A 21,414-nucleotide genomic window follows, 5' to 3' on the forward strand; every position below is an offset into this window, starting at 1 on the left:
CATTCCTCCTTAACTTGGATCAATCCAAGTTTCATTATTACAACTGTATATTAGAGAAAAAAAGCTAAATGCATAAATGTCAATAATCATTGCAGTGCCAAATGTATGTCTTTGTGACTTACTTTTGCACATGAATCTTATTACTCTTCAAGTCAAATCCATCAAGTTTCATGGCTGTACATGTAATAAAGTTGAAGAAAATAAGCTCAATGCAAAATAATGTAATTTGTAATTTATCTCTTACTATTGCAGAGGTTACTATTTCATGATGTAAATTACCATCGAGAGTATAATGAGAATTAATCCTCACATAGTGTCACTTCCAGAAAGATCTTAAGTCAACCTTGCATCCATGTGTAGTAGACCTCATTCTTTTTCAAGATGTAAACTACTAGTGGTACATCAGTACATGGTGAAGGAGGAAACTTGGCAATAGCAACATATTAAAATTAGTTCCACCCAACTACACTGTAATATCTGTACCATCTTAGCATAGCTGAATTTTCCAGTTTGATGGGAGGTCCTATGATCCCCCAAACTGGTGAAAAGGAAGGAATACTATTCACCCTTACTGTACAAGTGTTACAGGCTATGCAATACCATGTGACCTGATGTCTCTATATTGTTGGGGACTGCATAAAGGGGAATGACCACTGACTTCACTGCAGTGGAGGACCCAACATTCTATAGAGTCTTGAATGGGATTATAGGAAAGAGGACGGATGTCGATCCAATCACAATCCTTAGTCTGGAATCTAAATGTCAACTTCCAATCTCCAGTGGGATCCAACAGAAACATGACAGGAGGCTGACCCAATCCTTATCCCAGTACCAAGGGGGCTCCAGTGGCTGGTAACTGGTTCTTACAAACCAGTGCCTAGTGACCTGTGATCAGTAAGGTGAGTCTGATCTATATGAATACCTTTCCTCTGAACATATAGACTTTGATCATAGCTCTTCCCTAACAGGGTGGCTTGAACTAGTTGCCACTAACAGGCTTCAGGTTTTTAAAGGAGGATGCTTCTCCCTCATGGAAGTGGCAAAACTTGCTCTCTGACCACTTATTATCTCCCTGTTAGAGGCCTCAAGGACCCAACCATAGTAGGCGTTGACTTGAATTGGATTTTGATTAAACAATATTGATTTGTGATTTGTTCAGCAGAATGTTCAGGCCCAACTAACACATGATTTGTAAAATCCAATCTACACACCCAACAATGACAACTAATAGAGTATTATTTTTATTCTTTCAACAAATAAATTTATGTAAGGTTTATGAGGTAATAAATTTATTACACATTAATTTACGTGAGTGTATATGGAATGTTATGACGATTGTGAACCCCATATATTCTTCATCTCTAGCTCAGGATGTGCCTATAGATCCCAGTACAATCTAACCTGTAACTAATAATAAAAATATCCAGTAAGAATCAAAATCAAACCATCATATCCTGTATGAATTTGATATGATCTCCAAAAACGTAACCCCCTTAAATAGGTATGTGTCTTCTTGTGTGGTTATCTGTAGATATATTAGTACTTGCATTTGTAGATATATAGTATTCCCTTCTGTACAAATATAGTACTCCCATTTATACATATAAGGCACTCCCATTTGTACATATAAGGCACTCTCATCTGTAGATATAAGGCACTCCCATCTATAGATATAAGGCACTCCCATCTATAGATATACGGTACTCCCTTGCAACAAAGTTCATCAGAATGATGCATTTCCACTTGTCATTGATCCCATTATAGTATGTAACAGAAATGGTGTGTATAAAATACCCAGGCAACCTCACCTATAACACGTACCCTTTTCTGGCTCCATTAACTGCATTACAGAGATCAGGGATCAGATATGATCTCCAAAAACCTCCTTAAATAGGCATGTGTCTTCTTGTGTGCTTATCTGTAGATATATAGTACTCCCATCTGTAGATATATGGTACCTCCATTTGTACATATATGGTACTCCCATCTGCAGATATATCATACTCACATCTGTGGATATATAGAATTCCCATCTCTAGGTATATAACATTCCCATATATAGATATATGGTACTCCCATCTGTACATACATCATACTCACATCTGTGGAAAAATGGCATTCCCCTCTCTAGATATATAGCATTCCCATTTGTACATATATGGTACTCGTATCTGTAGATATATAGTATTCCCTTCTGTACAAATATAGTACTCCCATTTGTACATATAAGGCACTCCCATCTGTAGATATATGGTACTCCCATCTATAGATATATGGTACTCCCTTGCAACAAGGGTCATCAGTATGATGCATTTCCACTTGTCATTGATCCCATTATATTATGTAACAGAAATGGTGTTTATAAAATACCCAGGCAACCTCACCTATAACACAGTACTGTTTCTGGCTCCTATAAACTGCATTACAGAGATCAGGGATCAGATGCTTAAATGACATCTGCATACAGCTGGCTTGACATGTCTACTTACAGCTGGTTTGACTTGTCTGAATACAGCTTGCTTGAGGCATATCATATTGTGACACCAGTAGTGAACTTGACAAACATATACAGGTCTTTTGATTATTAAATTATTAAAGCAAGTTTTTCAGGTGTACAAGACCCAGAACCATAATTTCAGCAAGAGATATGGGCATCTTTTGTCTACCAAATTTTATAACTACAGGCATATAAAAATGTGCAGGCATACTGGGCAAAAAAGTGTTTTTTTAGAACTTACAAATATTTATTTCACTGGTTGAGGCATATCTTAGGTCAGTGCTGTCCAACCCATTGCCATCTGGATGCATGTGGCCTGATTTTAAATGGCTCGCCAGAGCTCGAGCAGCTATATGGTCATTGCTTTCCAGTTTTCTGCTGCAGCCCTCGGCTTCAAGAAAAATATTTTTCAGTGACCCATGGTGTCAAAAAAGTTTGACAGCACTGTCTTAGGTCTTTGAAAATTGCAGTGTAGTAGATGAGATGTATTTGAACTTTGAAAATCTTCATGCTGTGGATGAGGGGTAAAACATCAATCATATTTCAGAATCTGCAGAAAAGTCTCAGATACAAGATACCCTTTCACAACTAGTGTCTTTGTGGATATAAGCAAATCAAGAAAAAAAGAAAGCTTAAGTGATCACTGGTTCTTTCATATATTATCTGCTTAAAGGCTGTAATGCTAAATTGGTTGGTACACAAGAGCGGTCTCTGCTTTTAAAGAGTGATAAAAAAGTATTTTAATGCACTAAGCACTTTAAGGGAATAAACAAAAATATATTAAGAGATATGCAAAGGAAAAATTATGATAAAAATGTACAAAACTATATGGCTTGCAACTCATCCCAAGATACTCGTAAATACTGGTGCAAATGAAGTACCAATAAATCATAATAGAAAAAAAAAAGAAGAGGATAATAATGTATATGATAATAAATCCTCATGTATACAATTGTAATCTTGATTTACTCTTCAGCCATAAATAAAAACATTGGTAAATGTAATAAAAGACTGTAGCTCTAATACAAATATAAAAGATGTCAAGGTATTACCACAAATGTTATCCATTAGTATTGCTGAACACAGTACTGTTCATGAGTTTGAAAAGTGTTCCTCAAACTCGTTCAGGGCCTTTGTGCACAGATCGGTATTCATTTGAATTTAAGTGCTCTGATGAAACCTAAACGGTTAGGGTACCCAGTGGACTTCACTAATGCACATTCCAAATCACAGATGTTTCAAATTACATCATGTCAATTATATAGTTGTTTTAAGTTCTCAGGTTTGTTACAACCTTAGTACATTCTGTAACCTTGTACCTGGAATTGTCTACAAGTATACCCTGATATGGGGACAGTCACTCACCAGGCACTGACAGTGATTCTGGTGTTAGCAGCTGGTAATCATTAAGAGCTTGTGAAGCTCATCTGGATACTCTAGGTTGACTTCACAGAAGTATCCAATGTCACTGTTGCTTATATTCATTTATGTTTACGCTCTCGAGATTGTTCCACTCAAACTCACCAACAGGCATGGGCTGCATCATTGCCCACCATAGATGTTGTTAGTATCAAGATATGTGATGTAACTGTAGAGTGGGGTCATATCTGATGTCAGACTGGCACCATTTTCATTTTGGAACAACTAGGCATGATAAGAAGTCTTTTGGTGACATCCCCATGCTGACATGACCATCCTTCCAAGAGAAGTAGTGATAAAATGATTTTCAAGATGGTGGTCATATTGCTGGGCAGATTGGTACCATTTTTATTTAGGACCAGCCAGACATCTTAAAAAGTAAAAACCTCATACCAATATAAATTAACTTGGAAAACCATGTATAATCTCTTAGAATACTGTACATATAGAACTCTGGCTTCTTTATTAACTTGGAAAACTATATATAATCTCTCAGAATACTGTACATATAGAACTCTGGCTTCTTTATTAACTTGGAAAACCATGTATAATCTCTTAGAATACTGTACATATAGAACTCTGACTTCTTTATTAACTTGGAAAACCATATATAATCTCTTAGAATACTGTACATATAGAACTCTGGCTTCTTTATTAACTTGGAAAACTATATATAATCTCTTAGAATACTGTACATATAGAACTCTGGCTTCTTTATTAACTTGGAAAACTATATATAATCTCTTAGAATACTGTACATATAGAACTCTGGCTTCCTCATTAACTTGGAAAACCATCTATGATCTCTCAGAATACTACATGCACATTTAAGGCCTCCTCATTAACTTGGAAAACCAAGTATAATCACTTAGAATAAAGTATGTACAGAACTAAGTCTTCCCCATTGAGTTAGAAACCATGTATAATCTCTTAGAATACTGTACATACACAACTAAGGCCTCCTCATTTCGGCTCTGCAATGTTCTTAGGGACAACTGTACCCCCTGGAAAAAAATAAAAATATGCACTAACAATGGAATATTAACAGCGCAAGGATTACCTTGAGCCATCAACGTATTTTCAAGTTAAAATTATATTTAACTTTCACTTTCTGAACTGAACTTTTTCAAGATCAAATGTCACAGCTATAAAAAATTATTGCTACAGAGAGAAATTCAATCATCAAACACTAAAAGGAATAAAATATCTAATAATTTAAGAATTTCTCAGTTTCTTCAAATTTTCAGCAAGTACTGAAATTCTATTGTACTTTTTAATGGAAGCATTTGTTGTAGTGACAACTATGATTTGTACACATTATGCAGTGCAAATAAAGAAGCAGAGCTATTTCTAGTGATCAATCAATTTGCAACACATCTGTTACATCTGCTCATGCTTTTTCTGTGACATCTTAGGATTTTTCCAGCACTTTTCCAGGAAATGGTAACCCGAATATTGTGAAAGATGAGCCACATGTTAGGTTTTGACTGGCTTTCTGACTCTCTTAGCCCCACCCAATGCAGGACTGAAGATCATGTCTATTGGCTATGAAGGTAAAAGAAGATATGACATCTTGTGTAATATGTCAGACCATCATATCTGCTGCAGGTCTGCTTGACCCTGATGTGTTCTCACTTATGTTTCTCTAACAGCCCATCCAATGATCTCCATGTAATACTGGCAATACTTTATATTTTTTCATGAATAAAAATATTAAATTTATATTTTCTATTATAAGACACAGTGTGCCTGGAAACTTGTTTACTGAGTGTATTTTTAACACTGAAATTATAAATTGTTTACTCTTTGCTTCCATTTTTTATATTAATCCAATTATTCTGTATACAATTAACATTATGATGTCATGTTTTACATCATCATGAAAGCTATCAAGTAATCAACTTAATATGACCTTTATGACCTGGACAACTCATCTGCTGGAAAACTAACTTGTATAAAACCTAAAAATAGGTTCCCTGCTAAAATTTGTTTATGTGAAAATCCTTGTTTCCTGGATACTTTTTGTCAAATTTTGTTAAGAGGTTAGTGATGATTTATTTATTTTATGTGTTTTAGTAATGATATTCCTATGTAAGGGAGAATTGATACAATTTCTACATAAACTAAAAGGCCTTAATAGCAAAATGCTCTATATGACTCATATTTTGGTTGAATTTTGTAGATTTTTAAAAATAACAAGTTGTCTGAAGTGTTTTTTAAATGTTTAGTAACAGCAACCTTATTTTCATGGTATATCAGTACGACTTACATGCATCTAAAACCTTTAATGCCAAGATGATCAGTCATATTTGGTCTAATTTATATATATGGGACACTGTACAGATATATGTATATATATATATATATATATATATATATATATATATATATATATATATATATATATATATATATATATATATATATATATATATGGGTCACTGTACAGATGTCTCATTATGGGACACTGTACAAATGTCTAATGTTTATATATGGGACACTGTACATATGTCTAATTTATATATATGGGACACTGTCCAGATGTCTAATTTATATACATATATATGGGACACTCACTACAGATATTGTGAACTTCTGAAAGAGTGGCAAGTCTTAAGGTGAAGTTGTTTACATTTGCACCATGCACAATGGAGAGGATGTTGGTATACCCCTATGTTACTTTCATGTACTGTGGCTGAAATTTCTTGGATATTGTAATTATGGAAACTGTACATGATCTAAAGCACACTGATAACTAAAATGACTGCTCCCTTGTGCTCAAAAGATCAGCCTGAATTAGTCTAAAGTACACTATCTTTAGCAGATATAAAAATAGGGAAAAGGAATTTTGCCAGACTAGACCTTACTTAGCTTCTGAAATTGCAAAGAATGAATTTCCATATATATAAAATGTAAAAAAAAAAGTTATTGGCTCTTTTTTTTATAACAATTTACCTCTTAAGTTTAGGAAGTGAAAATGACCAAGGAGAGCTAGCACTGGTTTTTTGAAAGGTGCAAATCTGGAGTAAGACCAAGCTGTATACACTATAACACATATTACAGTCATCATTCATACACCAAAATAAAGGGAATTAAAAGTTCTTTAACAATACCTAAGAGATATGATATTATTTTTAAGTAGCCAGTATAACCAGTTAGAAACAAATGGGGAAATTCTTTTTGCTTAAAAATCTAACACTATGCAATATATGAAACTGTAGAATGCCACCAGATATATATATATATATATATATATATATATATATATATATATATATATATATATATATATATATATATATATATATATATATATATATATATATATATATATATATATATATCAACAAGATAAGTTATCACACAGTAATATATCTAGAGAATGAAAGCAGTTGAATGCATTTACATTTACACCAGGAAACATGTATGAGTTAGTGGCCCTATCCTACCAGATTATCTTACTTTACCACCAGTCAAACCCTGAATATGACACTTTTATCAGTTTCACAGCTTTGTTGATCTGTAATGCCAGAAATAGTTCCCATTCATATACAATCAGCTGCTCCACCATGTCAAAACAGACAACCAATCATGGATCAACATAAAATGCTGATCACAATAAGTTTATTGACAAGCAATTTTCATAGAAGTTCAAGATTCAAAGAGTGCTAGAATTATCCCAGCAAAAAGGAGATTCCTACCTTCAACATCCGGTATGGATCCTTGGGTTCATTCAGTTCTGTATTCTTGATATGTGCCAGCACTTCCTTCAGTAATGGAATGTTGTTCTGGTAAACATACAGGGCATTAATAATCTGTTCCTCACAAGCTGTGCCTGTGATCTGAAGAAGCGGACAGTCAAGTGAACTCATATAAGCCCAACAGAGATGATCATAATTCTACACAAAGTCAACCCATAAGAGCTTCAAGTCCTACTGATATATTCTTCACATTAAAAAGCCAAGACAATCCATCAAAGCTTCAATTCAAATGTGATTATGCATAACAATAAACTATCTATAGTGGTTCCTCACTGTACCATTGTTGAAAGGTGGCCATAATAGTGTACACTTAAAAGCAATGTTGCCTTACACCGATGTACATCCAACAGATCTATTCTATTATTGTTTGGGGGGTTTTTTGGTGGAGGGGAATCCCCCTTTCCATCTAAAAGAAAGGGGAGAATTTTCTGAATATTTTTTTATTTGATGAAGAAATGAAGCCTGTGCTTGAAAATGTGTGCATCTGTTTGCACATTTGGCTGATGTTTTGGCATGATTGTTTGGAAATTATGATGAATCCCAAAAATGTGCATCCAAGAATTGACCCTGATTCAATATCAACACTGTACTCATCCCATGACTGATGCATGACCATACCTGTGCTATAACAGGGACTTTACTTGGCAATTAATAGTGGAGGACTGCTGTATCTGTAACTGAAAAGTCATTTCTATTTTGATGATCAAATAAGTTCTGCCCTGATATAACAATAATAATGTAAGTAATGTGCCAATATACCAATGGTCAAAATAATTAATGTGCCAATATACTGATGATCAAGTAAGTACTGTACCAATATACTGATGATCAAGTAAGTACTGTGCCAATATACTGATGATCAAGTAAGTACTGTGCCAATATACTGATGATCAAGTAAGTATTTTGCTGAAATATAAGGATTATCATGTAAGAACTGTCAATACTGATGATCAAGTAAGTACTGTGCCAATATACTGATGATCTAGTAAGTGCCAATATACTGATGATCAAGTAAGTACTGTGTCAATATACTGATGATCAAGTAAGTACTGTGCCAAAATACTGATGATCAAGTGAGTACTGTGCCAATATACTGATGATCAAGTGAGTACTGTGCCAATATGCTATTAAAGAAAATTGGTCTATATAGTATAGACCATAGATCTAACTGGACTTCTACAATTGAAAGCAAACCATAAATGAAGTACAATTTAATTGAAATGCATAAGAATGATACTTCTATCAATTACAATAGTAAGCTTTAAAAATAATTCCAGATTTTTACACAAATGATAAACATTGTCTATTCCACATTGGAATTAACATACTTATAAAATTGTATAGTTAGAAAAGTCATAGTAAATTAATCTGGACACTGATACAAGAAGGAATGAACAGTGGTTATGGAAGGATTTTTCAAGGTCCTTCAACAGATGCCTATAGTAACTGGATATCTTTTATAGGTCAATGCAACAACTTTAAATAAAACTTTAATGCAAATTTTCTTTGTCACTTTAACCACAATGACAAAAGGTGCCTGAGCATTTTTCAGAGTGCAAAAGTCCTAGTTTCAAAATTATTTATGCTAAATATGAAGCGAATCTATCAATGGGGGGTAGGGAATTTATGCCGCTGAGAAACTTTAATGAGAACTTTAATAAACTATTTGATGCTGATGCTGACACCATAAAAGTGACTGCTATCTCATTTTCCCACCAACATGGGCTTGACACAAATTTTTTACTTACTGTAATGGCAGGAATATCATAGAGCCCACACACATCAGGAATGACTTGCCAGAGACCCAGAAACTCAAACTCTCGTCCCTCCAAACCTGGTAAAACTGCAATTTCCCCTGGCTCCCCTTCACTGTAAAGAATCAATAGTCTTCGTGTCCATTCATGAATAAAATAATACATGCATTTAATATATTTCCTGTGACTATGTTGATCTGACCTTAGTAAAATGCTGCCAAATGTTCCCTGTGACCTTGACCATTGATCACCCATAGCTGTCAAGCAAGGCAATTTTTGCTATGTTGATAAAATAAGCTATTAAATTATTTTTGCAAAGAAGCTAATAAGGATGATTCAGAAAACTAAATTTACATGAAAGCAGACTGATGAAACACAAGGCTGCCATTAAGGCTGAGGCAGCTATGTCTCCAAAAAGACGTAAGACAGACTCTGTGGCAACAAAAAAGTCAAATAGGACAAATCAAAGGGACAGAAGTATTCAGCAAGTTGTGTTGATAATTACCCATGGCTTGAATTCGATTTTATTTCTGAACTTGAGATGTATTGCAGTTATTGCAAACAATATCCAAATTGGCAAAGGCTGTAATTCAGCCAGTGTATTTTATGACTGTATGGTCTTAAACTATGTAACAGAAAAGCAAAAACCAATAGGTTTAGTAGAGTGCAACAGATAATTCATTTTAATAGAATACAAAGTGAAAATTTCAAAGAACTTACAGTATAGTGAAATAAATCCCAAACAGTCCTAAAAGTTCTATCATAAGTCCAAACGTATCGAGTATTCTGAATTAATTCCAGTGGTGTTCCAAATAAAGTCCAATATTGAAAGTGTTGATGTACCCATAGTCTGGAATACTCCTGATGTGCTATGTCTTCATGTGCACAATGATATAATCCAAAATGTCTCTAAATGAATCCACAATAATTACAAAATAGTGATTTAGTCCAAAAGTATTATTTAACACTTTGTCATTCCGGTGAATAATTGAAATAAATACTCTCAAATATTAAAATAACACATCTAAATTTGATTCTTTTCAGGACTGATGCTAAGATAGGAATGAAACTTTTGTTGTTTACATCTCCCTTATATACGAACCTAAGACACAATATGATAGCCAGGATGAGGGTCAAAAGATCATTTCAAAACATTCTAAGCTGTCAATAATATTCAGGTCAATTGCTAAAACATTTGTAATGAACATGGCAAAAAGCAGGTACACCAGGAATTCCTGAGGGGGAAAACCCATGTCCTGAGCTCAAATCCAGGTAAACATGTTTATTTATATGATCTACAATCATAGATAAAAATTTGCCATGTAATATGTTGTTTACATTTTTAAAAAAAACATTAGTCAAGTAGACCTAAGTCCTACACTCAATTATGGACAAAGGTAAATTACAATAGAACCTAAATGTACATAACAATTTAAATTCAGGATATAATAAATCAATCGTATGACAGTCCTGGACCTCATAAATCCATCTCCTAAAGCATATATGACTAAAAAAAATCAACATGTATCATATCAACTGAAGTTTTTGAAAAATTACGACTCTTTCAGAAAATTATTTTGCACATGTATTTCTATTGTTCATTTTATGAATGAAAGTGCATATATCTCATTGTATCTTGGCAAGTGATTGAAATTTGGGACAAGTGAATATTAGGACACTTTGTCCTGGACAAGTGGATGAAAAAAAAGACTTGATCAGCAGTGCTCTATAATATATACAGCTTTAAACCTTTATAACTCCATCGTCTTTCATTTTAGTGAAACAGAGCTCTAAATAAAGTTTCAACGAGTGCTTTAGACCTCAAGTGTTTTTGACAATTTTTACTGGATAACATTTTTGTGAAAACAAAACTATACTACTAAAAAGAGTCTCAATCATCAAGACATTTATCATGCCTTTGAAGGTAAAGCTTTTAATATCATCAAATGGCTAACTGAAAAAAGACATCATGGTGCATGCAGTTACGTGTAGGCTAAGCGCTATTCATGAACGTTATCATGCTTATTAAGGACTATCATTGCAAACATGCATCCAAGGTCAGCAACTTCTCCCATTTGCAAAGTTTATGTTTATTCAGTAAATCAGACCGTGCTTAACGCAGGGCAAATACACTCATGAAATTGGACTCAGTGCTTCAAATGAACTGTTTTGCATACTTTGAACATAACCTATTAAGTTCTTCATGAACGTTTGGTCAATTTACTTGAGTAAAATATGCAAATATTCCACACTACTCATTAAGAGTACTTATGAAAGTGTTTGACAACATAAAATGTATTCTGCCCATCATCATTATTTGTTTTCAGGAATAAAACTGCTCATTTGAAATACACAGCTATGCTAATTAGTGGGCCTAGCATTTTCTAGAAATCTGAGATCGAATGGCTTCTGAAACTGGCCATGTTGTTAATAAGCAGCATTTTTATTCTGGCTGAATATTTTGTTTTATACTTACCTCTGAGATTTCAAACTCTGGATAATTCCTCCAAATCTAGTATATGAAATATCAAGGGACACCAGCTTGGGGAGTCGCTGCACCAAACTCACCAGATGCATGTGACTGGACTCCATATCTTCCCCATCCTCCATGGTACAAAATGACAGATCCAAATATCTTCAATAGCAAGTTGTATTAAGTAGTATAAGCTTGCTTACATAGACTTTTATATGCCACATATTTATTCATTGAAATATCATATGAAAATCACAAAATACACACAAAACTCTCAACTGCATCGACATCTTTTTTTAGCTGATAGTTTCTCAGAAAATATGAATTATGCAATAAAGGTGAAAATAGTGCCATATGTATATATTTGAATGATGTAGATCAATCTTGACTTTGATATCTAGATAGGTAAATATAGATATACGAAACAAGAGTATATATTTTACTTGCCGAAATGAAATTGGTAACAAATGGACATCATACAACAATACATTCTGAATTATGGTGAGTGTATGTAATCGTTTATCAATTAACATGAAACACACTGTGCATATTTTAAATTTCAAAAAGTTCTCAAATTTATTTGATGTACATATACATCAACAACTGCAGTTACACAATAAATCTTTTTAATATTTAAAATTTACCAATATTTTTATTCAAAAATATGTTTAATTTAAATACCAGTCTTCCAACAAAAATAAGCCATGAAAAAATGACTTGCAAAAATGACTGACATAAAGCACAAATACGAAAAATCCCAGTTTCCTGGGAAATGTCCAGATTTTCATCATGATTACTGCTGTCATGTGTTTTACAAACACACACACATGTACATGTATTTTGATAATGGTGTCTCTACAAATATTTCCCAAGTCATGGTACCCTATTCCTACCAGTAAGTAATACTCGATTCCCAAAGCAATAATTCTTTTAGGACAAAGGATACTTCCATTTTAATACAAAACTACATCGAACATTGTTTAATGAAGAAAGATGCTGTCATCAGGAGACTAAACGGTATTTATAAAGTTGAAATAGAACAGTGAGGAAAAATAACATAGGAAGTCCATTACTGTCTTTTGAAAACACAAAGTCATCCAACAATTTAGGTGAACCAGAAAAAGAAATGTTTATAAAATTTGCAATATTTTTTATTCTTGCTGTGGTCCTAGTGATGGCAGCTGTCCCCCAAGAATTGTTAAGGAGTAACTATTTTATTACGTATTTTCAGGCAAAACTCTACGCTGGATATATCTTTTATGTTTCGATAACAATTGTGGTGGTAATTGGTTCAAAATTTGGTTGGTCCGAAGTAACTTCAGGAGTACCTCAAGGCACAGTACCCGGACCAGATCTTTTCTTTTTGCACATCAGTGGCATCATGATTGAGACTAACTCGGAAATTCCCCTCTTTGCAGATGACTATGTATGCTGTAGATCAATCAAAACCCATCACTATACTCAGATATTACAAAATGACATTAATAAACCAGGACAGTGGGCATGAAAACGGGGCATGCGATTCCAACCTAAAAGAATGCAACATAATGCAAATGACAAGAAAACAAATGCCAAAAAACCAGTTATGTCATATTCTTTGAAGGTACTAGTTTCGAAAACCTCAATCAAATAAAATATTCACGGTCGCAGTTCCTGTTGATCTGAAATGAAACTTCTACATCAAGAAATATTCACCAAAGCAATCGCACTTGAGTCGTATTAAGACGTAAACCGTCATCTTGCCCATACAATCTCAAGTGTTTTGTTTGACTTATTTTATACGATGATTGTATACTTTGGAACCACCACCCCATTTCCCAGGTTTAAAAAAAAAAGAAATTTAAAAACTCCAAAAGCGAGCAACAACCTTTGTTATATCTAATTATGACCATACCCCAGGAAATATGACATCAATGATGAATAAGCTGTCTTTAAAACCATTAAAAAACGTAGACTGGAAAATAGATTAATATTTTTTTAAAAAGGTCTAAAAATGAAACAAAGCAGAAAAGCCCTTTCACAATTGAATCAAACCAAAATAACCAATAGAAATCAACATGAATATAGCTATGGTAACTATACGCACAATGTAACAAATTCAGTCTTTTCCCAAAATGACTGCTGGCTGATTTGGACCGTGGTTGATTCGGACCAAATCCAAATTACAGGCTGATTCAGACGATATGAAATCTTGTATTAAAAATACACAAACAAACAAACAAACAAAAACTGGAACACACATACCTGATTTATATGAGAAGTTATTACAATTTTCGAAAAGATAGTAGGAGAATGTAAGGGTAGATTTTTCAGCTCTTAAATATACATACGACATTTCTTAACAAATTCTTATCCGAAATCAGAGCCAACTAAAAATTAACTCTCTCAGATTTTTTAATCAGCAAAACAAACAAAATAACTTTTCAATGTATACGATAACGAAAATATGAAGCTATTCGTTGAATGAAACTATTCATAAATTAGGCCAGTATAGCCAACTTTCATCATAAAATAGTAACGTATATAAATTGATCCATAGCCTTTATTGATTTCTCATTTAAATCGTGTTTTTCGTCGCATGATACGTGCCAAATAAATACTGAGCATATAGTACAATACATAGTAGAAAGATAATTCTATATAAACAAAAACATTTTCATGATGCAACTAGTATATATATATATATATATATATATATATATATATATATATATATATATATATACGAGAAAAAATGTTACTGCACGGGCACTGTTTACTCGAATTTGTTTCATTATGAATTCAGAAGAAAAATAATTACCAATTATATCTTTCAACAGAGTTAACACCACTATTTTTGTTACGTTCCTCTTTTCTTTCTTACAACTAATAAGATGTCCACAGCTTAGCACAGTATAGACGTATGATATTGCAATGAACTAAATCATAAATCTGAATTTTAGTATATAAACTTTTTTTAGTACTATTAGTATATAGTACAACATACAGTAAAAACTTTAAACATGAATCTAACAAAAGCATTTACATACCCACACCAGTATATATAGCTAAGCTGCTTTGAAAATATTTCACTATCAGAATGCAAGATAAACAATCTTCCATTATTTAATTTGATTTGTATATTGAAAAACACCATTATCTCGCGTAAATTAGAGGTTTTGTTATCTTAAATGCTGTTTTGAACTGCTCGACGCACTTGTGAAATAATGAGAAACATATTTTAAATCACCCTAAATGTCACATTTAAATCTAAGACCAAACTTAATATTTCACATGGTCCGAACCTGCCCGCCATAAGGTCCGAATCAGCCTGGCTTTTTGTCTGATTCATTCAGCATTTTGGTCCGAATCAGCCATTACCCGAATCATGTTGCCCCCCCCCCCCCCGAAAATAAAACCACAACCACAAAGTGGAATTCCTTACCACAAATATTAATCACAACTGCAGAATCATCAACAACAACAAACTGAAAACGTTACAAAATTAGTACAGACGCATTTGTTTCTGAAATAAGTTCTTTTTGTAAAGGTGACGTTGCGTGGTGCAAAAAAAAGTCATATGATGTAACACCAAACTATACTCGACATTATGACGTGGAAAATCATACTTTAGAGGTGAATGTTGGATTTATTTCCCACGCCTTGGTGCAGGACTAGCGTCCATTTAGACAAATTACAAGATCCATTTTTATCTAAAGCTGCAATTAACAACAGTACAATTGTCAGTATTAAAAATAGTAAACCTTTACAACAGTTTTTTAAGCAAACGAATGAAAGAAAACAAAAATAATCTAGCGATAAGTGTTGTTTCCAAATATTGTCTTCCCGTCATTTTCACGAGAGACCTCAAATTAATTGAGATTATGTAATTTCTGGACATGAAACTATTATTATTATTATTAAATGGCACAACAAAATTCCTATTCTGAAGAGACATGGCGTTCAGAACAGCCTAAATTTGCGCCCATCGGTGAGCAGCACCATATTCGGACCACCTCTGCTATTTCTGTCAGAATTTACCAAGAAGTTGAGAATGTCAGCACCTTAACTGCCAAGAAATATGTATAGTTTTATATCAACAAGTATGCCGTACAATGTATGGATGTATGTGTTGTATGGATGGGGTGTAAAATGTACCTTAAATTTTGAAGTGCAGATAGATATTCGAAAGCGTCTACCTTCATACTACTTTGTACCAAGCACAGGGAATGTAAATTTGCTAGGTGGGGTAATGACTCGAGAATCTTGCTTGGAATAGGCTCCGTGCGTAGGTGGGACTGATCCTGAGAGAGTGCGGTTTTATATATTCCACAAGATGATAAAGTCTTGTGTTTCAGCAGTACGTCTCCAAAAGATGGATTCCCTAAACCGGTATCGTGTTTATACAAATACAAAGAAGTCAGTTTAGGAAAGATTAACAATTTTTCCTTGGGCTCTCCCTGTCTTGATGAAGGCTCCTGGCTACTTGATTCCAAGCTACTCATTGAAGATAGCCGATCCGTCAGATCTCTAATAACATCTGACGGATGGAGATGATTTTGCTCCTCAGAAAAGAATATCTGTCTAAGAGTGTCACATGGTGTATCTGGAATTGCGAGTTTTTTAAGCGAGTTTGCCTGACTTAGAATGAGAGAGGAAAAGGCAGCGACATCATTTTCCGATAGAGCACAGCGCAAGGCGATCTCATTCAGTCGGTGCTCTTTCAAGGCTTCCAATACACCTAACGAGATTAGTGTCTGAATGTTACAGCTATGCAGATCTATCCTACTGATGTCAGCAAAGTTCTTGTTGAAAAATATCCGAATATCTTCAATCTGGTTTCTATTGAAATATGAACTGTCTGGCAGGCAACAGTTGATAAGGTAATCCAGGAGTTGATTGCCAATTGCATGTGACAGTGTAATGTTGCCATTTCTCATTAAGTTGTATGTTGTTGATCTCAGGATCCGCCGTACGTTGTTCACCACATAGAAGACACACAGGTCCTGCAGACATTCCGGCTTTGTGTCTGGCCATTTGACCCCTTCCATTGTTTCAGCTGCCATCCTACAGATATAAATACATTCTGAGTATTACCTCACTATTAGGAACATCAAAATACCACCGCCCCTCTTATAACACACGTATGGTTATATACCTCATTAAATTAAGCAAATTTTGTTTTATAATTGCTACTCCATTTCACATCATAGAAAAGTTTATTTATTTTCATGCACGATCAGGAGAATCTTGTCCGAACATCCCTCATTATAAGACTTCCTGACATCTACTGCATTACAAAGAGGAGGACTGTAATAATTTGCAACAAATCAATTACTTCAAAAACCGAAGATTTGAGGACATATCAAATATTATTTCTATTCGTATTATAGTTATGGCATTTAATTTTCTATTTCAGTGATATGTAACAGTTCAGTACTAAATCAACTGAAAATAATTTAAACACAAAATAAACTTGTTTTTCACCTATGGTACATAAACGGGACTTTGAAGTATTGTCAGAGAAACAATTTTGTCATAAAACCGAGTATATGTAATAATGGTTGTTTTTATTACAGAATATACTCAATTGAATGAGAAAATTGTTTATTCGAGATTGTTATGCTTGTTCTTGTTTTTGATAATTAAACTTGAAAATCCTGTTGGCATGTATATGGTCATATAACATACAACTCTGAATTCTTGCTTAGAGACATTACTATGATACTTTCATCAAGGTTAGTTATAGTTAAACAATTTTTTTTTATTGATTTAAAAAAGTGATGTTGACTTAAATTATTTCAAATAGGTCTCCTCTTTGGGTCCATAATGTCATTTCAGTGTCACGCGCCTTTAATACATTATGAAAAATTAATAATAATAATAATAATAATAATAATAATAATAATAATAAATCTTTCCCTCATAAATCAAGAATCCGCTTTGATGTACCTTTATGTCACTGTTTATCAAGCAAATAAAATTTATAAAATGTTATTTGATTCAGAGCGCAGACAAACTCGCATTTTCCGATCTGAAAAAACAAACAGAATCCTCTCACAGGGGCTCATATCGTTGCTCCCAATTTACGTGTCATATATACATGTATAGCCTATCGTGTGCTAAAAAATGGCGTTAAACCCTACAACAACAACATATGTATATATATATATATATATATATATATATATATATATATATATATATATATATATATATATATATATATATATATATACGACAGGTAAATTTTAAGCAGCGACACTTGCCTCTGTGATTCCTCTATGAGCGTTTCACTCTGCACAGGATAAACACCTATTGTAATAGATAACAAAAAATGTCGGCCAGTGTATGCTAACAGAATGTAGACGACGATTTGTAATATCATTTAGAGTGCAGACAATCACATACTTTCCAGACTAAATAGAATAACGAGACAGCTGGTAATTTTGCTTATAATAAGAGCGATAGTTAGGAATAGTACTGAGGGAGTAAAGATTTTAACTTTATGGGGGTAGGGGTGGGTAAATTGTTTTTATTTATATCTCTTTTATTTTAATCTTACCCTTTCGCGCCAAAATAGGACCAACACGTTACATACACACCGACTTGCGCTCGATTTAGTAAACGTATTCAATACATTCCCATCTTTCCCGGGCGGGGGTGGGGGGTCGAGTGGCCGAGTGGTCTAAAGCGCTCTCCGTTACGGATCACTGCCATCTCACCTCTGTCTGCGTGGGTTCGAGTCTCGGATTCGGCTAATGTGGGTATGTGAGAAAGCTTGCCAGTAGCTTCTCGTGGGTCGGTGGTTCTTTCCGGGGTTTTCCCGGGTTCTTCCTCCACCATTAATACTGGCCGCCATGTATAGCCTATCGTGTGCTGGAAAATGGCGTTAAACCTTAAAACAACAACAACAAAAAATCTTTCCCGGGTAGCCTTTACAGAACACTGCCATCTCACCTCTAAGCGTGGGTTCGAGTCTCTGGCTCGGCCAAGGCTGGTATATAAGAAAGCTTGCCAGTAGCTTCCCTTGGGTCGATGGTTCTTACCCAGGTTTTCCCGGGTTCTTCCTCCACCAATTCTGCTGGCCGCCATGTGTAGCCTATCATGCGTTGAAAAATAGCGCTAAACCCAAACAACAACTATACCCGAGACTGCCATTCCCATGTTTAGAAAATAAAAAGCGGTTTTGTGAACATCATAGTTTTCTATTTTCTTTACCCCATAAGCGCAGTGTGCTTCGATGGCAAAATGACACTAATAAATGACTGGAAATTTAGTCGTGCTTACAATGTTCTCTCTCTCTCTCTCTCTCTCTCACACACACACACACACACACACACACTTCTTTTGCATTCTACCATGTGTTCATGACATGGTAGTTTTGTTTAAAATAGGTGGGATGGGGGAGATTATGGACAAAATAGATGGGTGTAAATGTTTTTATTTTATAAGGGGGATCATAAGGTGGAAAAGAAAGATATAAACGTTTATTAAACATAAACCTTTACGGGATTTAAATTCTATTTTATACACCTTCTTTTGCATCCTACCGTGTGGGGTCAGTAGATAACCGGGTGCTAGTCACTGAAAATGGATGGTGGGCTGTTAAATAAGGATAGGAGTTATACTTTATTTATATGGGAGTTGGGTATGAGGATGGTAAGAGTAGCTGGCTAGAAAATAACCATGTGTTGTATTTTAAATAAACTACATGCTATGTTGTAGATAACTGGTACTGGTATGTGATAAATGGTAGAGGATAGTAGATAATTGGGTGCTGATAGTAGTTACTCGTTGGATATTTAGTAGATAATAGGATGCTGGATAGTAGACAACTAGATGCTGGATTGTAAATTAACATATGGTGGATAGTAGAGGAATGGTGTTGGTAGTAGATAACTGGTTGGTGGATAGTATATAACTGATTGATGAATAGTTGATAACTGAGTGATGGATATTAAATAAACTGAATATTGATTGTAGATAATTGGTTGTTGGATAGCAGAAAATTGGGTAGTGGATAATATATGACTAGGTGTTGGAAGTAGATAACTGGTTGGTGAAAAGTAAATAACTGGGTATTGATAGTAGAGGATTGGTTGCTGGATAATAGATAAACGGGTGCTGAATAGTAGACAACAAAATATATTATATTCATCAACAATACAAAAATACATACAAACTCATATTTTCTTACTAAAAAGAAATAACAGGATACAAACAGAGGAATTCCTGATATGAAATGTAAGACATATTTATGGTATTTATGTACGAGAGCAGATTGACGCCTCCTGTTACACTATTGCAAACATACATTTCTAAATGGCGGCCTCGTGTTAATTTCCTGTTATAGGCAATAAATGTTTTACACTGTTTAACATGGGAATACTGTTTGAGGCTCATGTGCCACACTATAATGATGAGTGCTTATGGAATACCCCAACCCCGCAACATATAAAACGTACGTAAAATTTTTCAAAAATAACTTTAAAAGTCCTCATCTGAAAAGGCCGAATCTTATATGGGACAAATATTGTATTAATTATACCAACGCATGTCAGGTTTACTATATAAAACAGTTCTGGAGATATTGACCTGGTAAGTGCGAGCAACTTATTAACGAACAAATTATTTTATATAACAATGGGGATAACTCTAATAATGCTGGCCATACAGACTCCATTTACTGGCAAAACACAGTGCCTAGTCATGATACAAAGGCGCACCACTTTTAATGAATACATCTTAAACACTTTATATTAAGTTAACAAAAGTGTGACAGACAGTCGGACACGTTAACTCAAATATAACAAAATAAAAATAATTCCATTTGTGAGGGCTACAGCAATATAAATAAAAACGTAGACCAGAATTTCTGCTAAAATTAACACACCTAATCCTCTTGATAAAAGTAACTAGAGACAAGTTTAGCATTGTACTCATCATATTCAAATTATTCCGAGAACAACACATTTGGGCGCTTTTCACAAAGGTCATGGATATCAGACTACTCTGTTACGTTTACTTGAAGATTGTAAAAATGCTCTTGAAGAAAACAGATATGTAGCTACGTTTCTGATGGATTTATCGAACGATTTTTGCTGTCTTCCTCATGACATTCTCATCTGCCTGCTAAGGAGTCGTGAGAAAGGTCAGATGCCTCATTGGGACGTTTACTGAACAATGTGTCAAATCAAAAGCAGCAAAATAAGATGGTGTCTTGAGTAGCTGGACTGAAATTCAACAAGGGTTTCGTCAGGAGTCAATCCTCAAACCGTTACTCTTTAATGTTCTTTTTAATTATATTTTTATTTTATTAAATGTGGCTCTTTATTAATTACAGTGATAATGACACTTTGTCCTTTTCCTCGCCAGATTTTGACACGCTGATTAGCACACTTGAAACAGAGTCTAACGTTCCGATTGAATGGTTCACTGCGAGCAAAATGCAGGTCAACCCTGAATCGTTTCAAGCACTAAATGTGGGTAAAAAGAGATTCAGTATGAAGCCTGAACTTAACATAAGCA

General features: G+C 34.2%; 1 protein-coding gene across 1 annotated transcript in view; it reads right to left on the reverse strand.

Moving 5' to 3' along the window:
- Positions 1–21,414, reverse strand: part of LOC149803756 (protein zer-1 homolog) — a 106,150-nt gene that overhangs the window by 38,480 nt on the left and 46,256 nt on the right. The window contains exons 2-6 of the mRNA XM_089953525.1: positions 16,042–16,950; positions 11,908–12,066; positions 9,426–9,546; positions 7,618–7,758; positions 4,865–4,920 (exon numbers count right to left, since the gene is read on the reverse strand). Of these exons, the coding sequence (XP_089809651.1) occupies positions 4,865–4,920; positions 7,618–7,758; positions 9,426–9,546; positions 11,908–12,066; positions 16,042–16,949 (1,385 nt within the window). The 5' untranslated portion in view covers position 16,950. The remainder of the gene's footprint in view (positions 1–4,864; positions 4,921–7,617; positions 7,759–9,425; positions 9,547–11,907; positions 12,067–16,041; positions 16,951–21,414) is intronic.

Source organism: Sinohyriopsis cumingii, chromosome 3 (assembly GCF_028554795.1).
Source record: "Sinohyriopsis cumingii isolate HCF-2022 chromosome 3, ASM2855479v2, whole genome shotgun sequence".
Lineage (NCBI taxonomy): Eukaryota > Metazoa > Mollusca > Bivalvia > Unionida > Unionidae > Sinohyriopsis > Sinohyriopsis cumingii.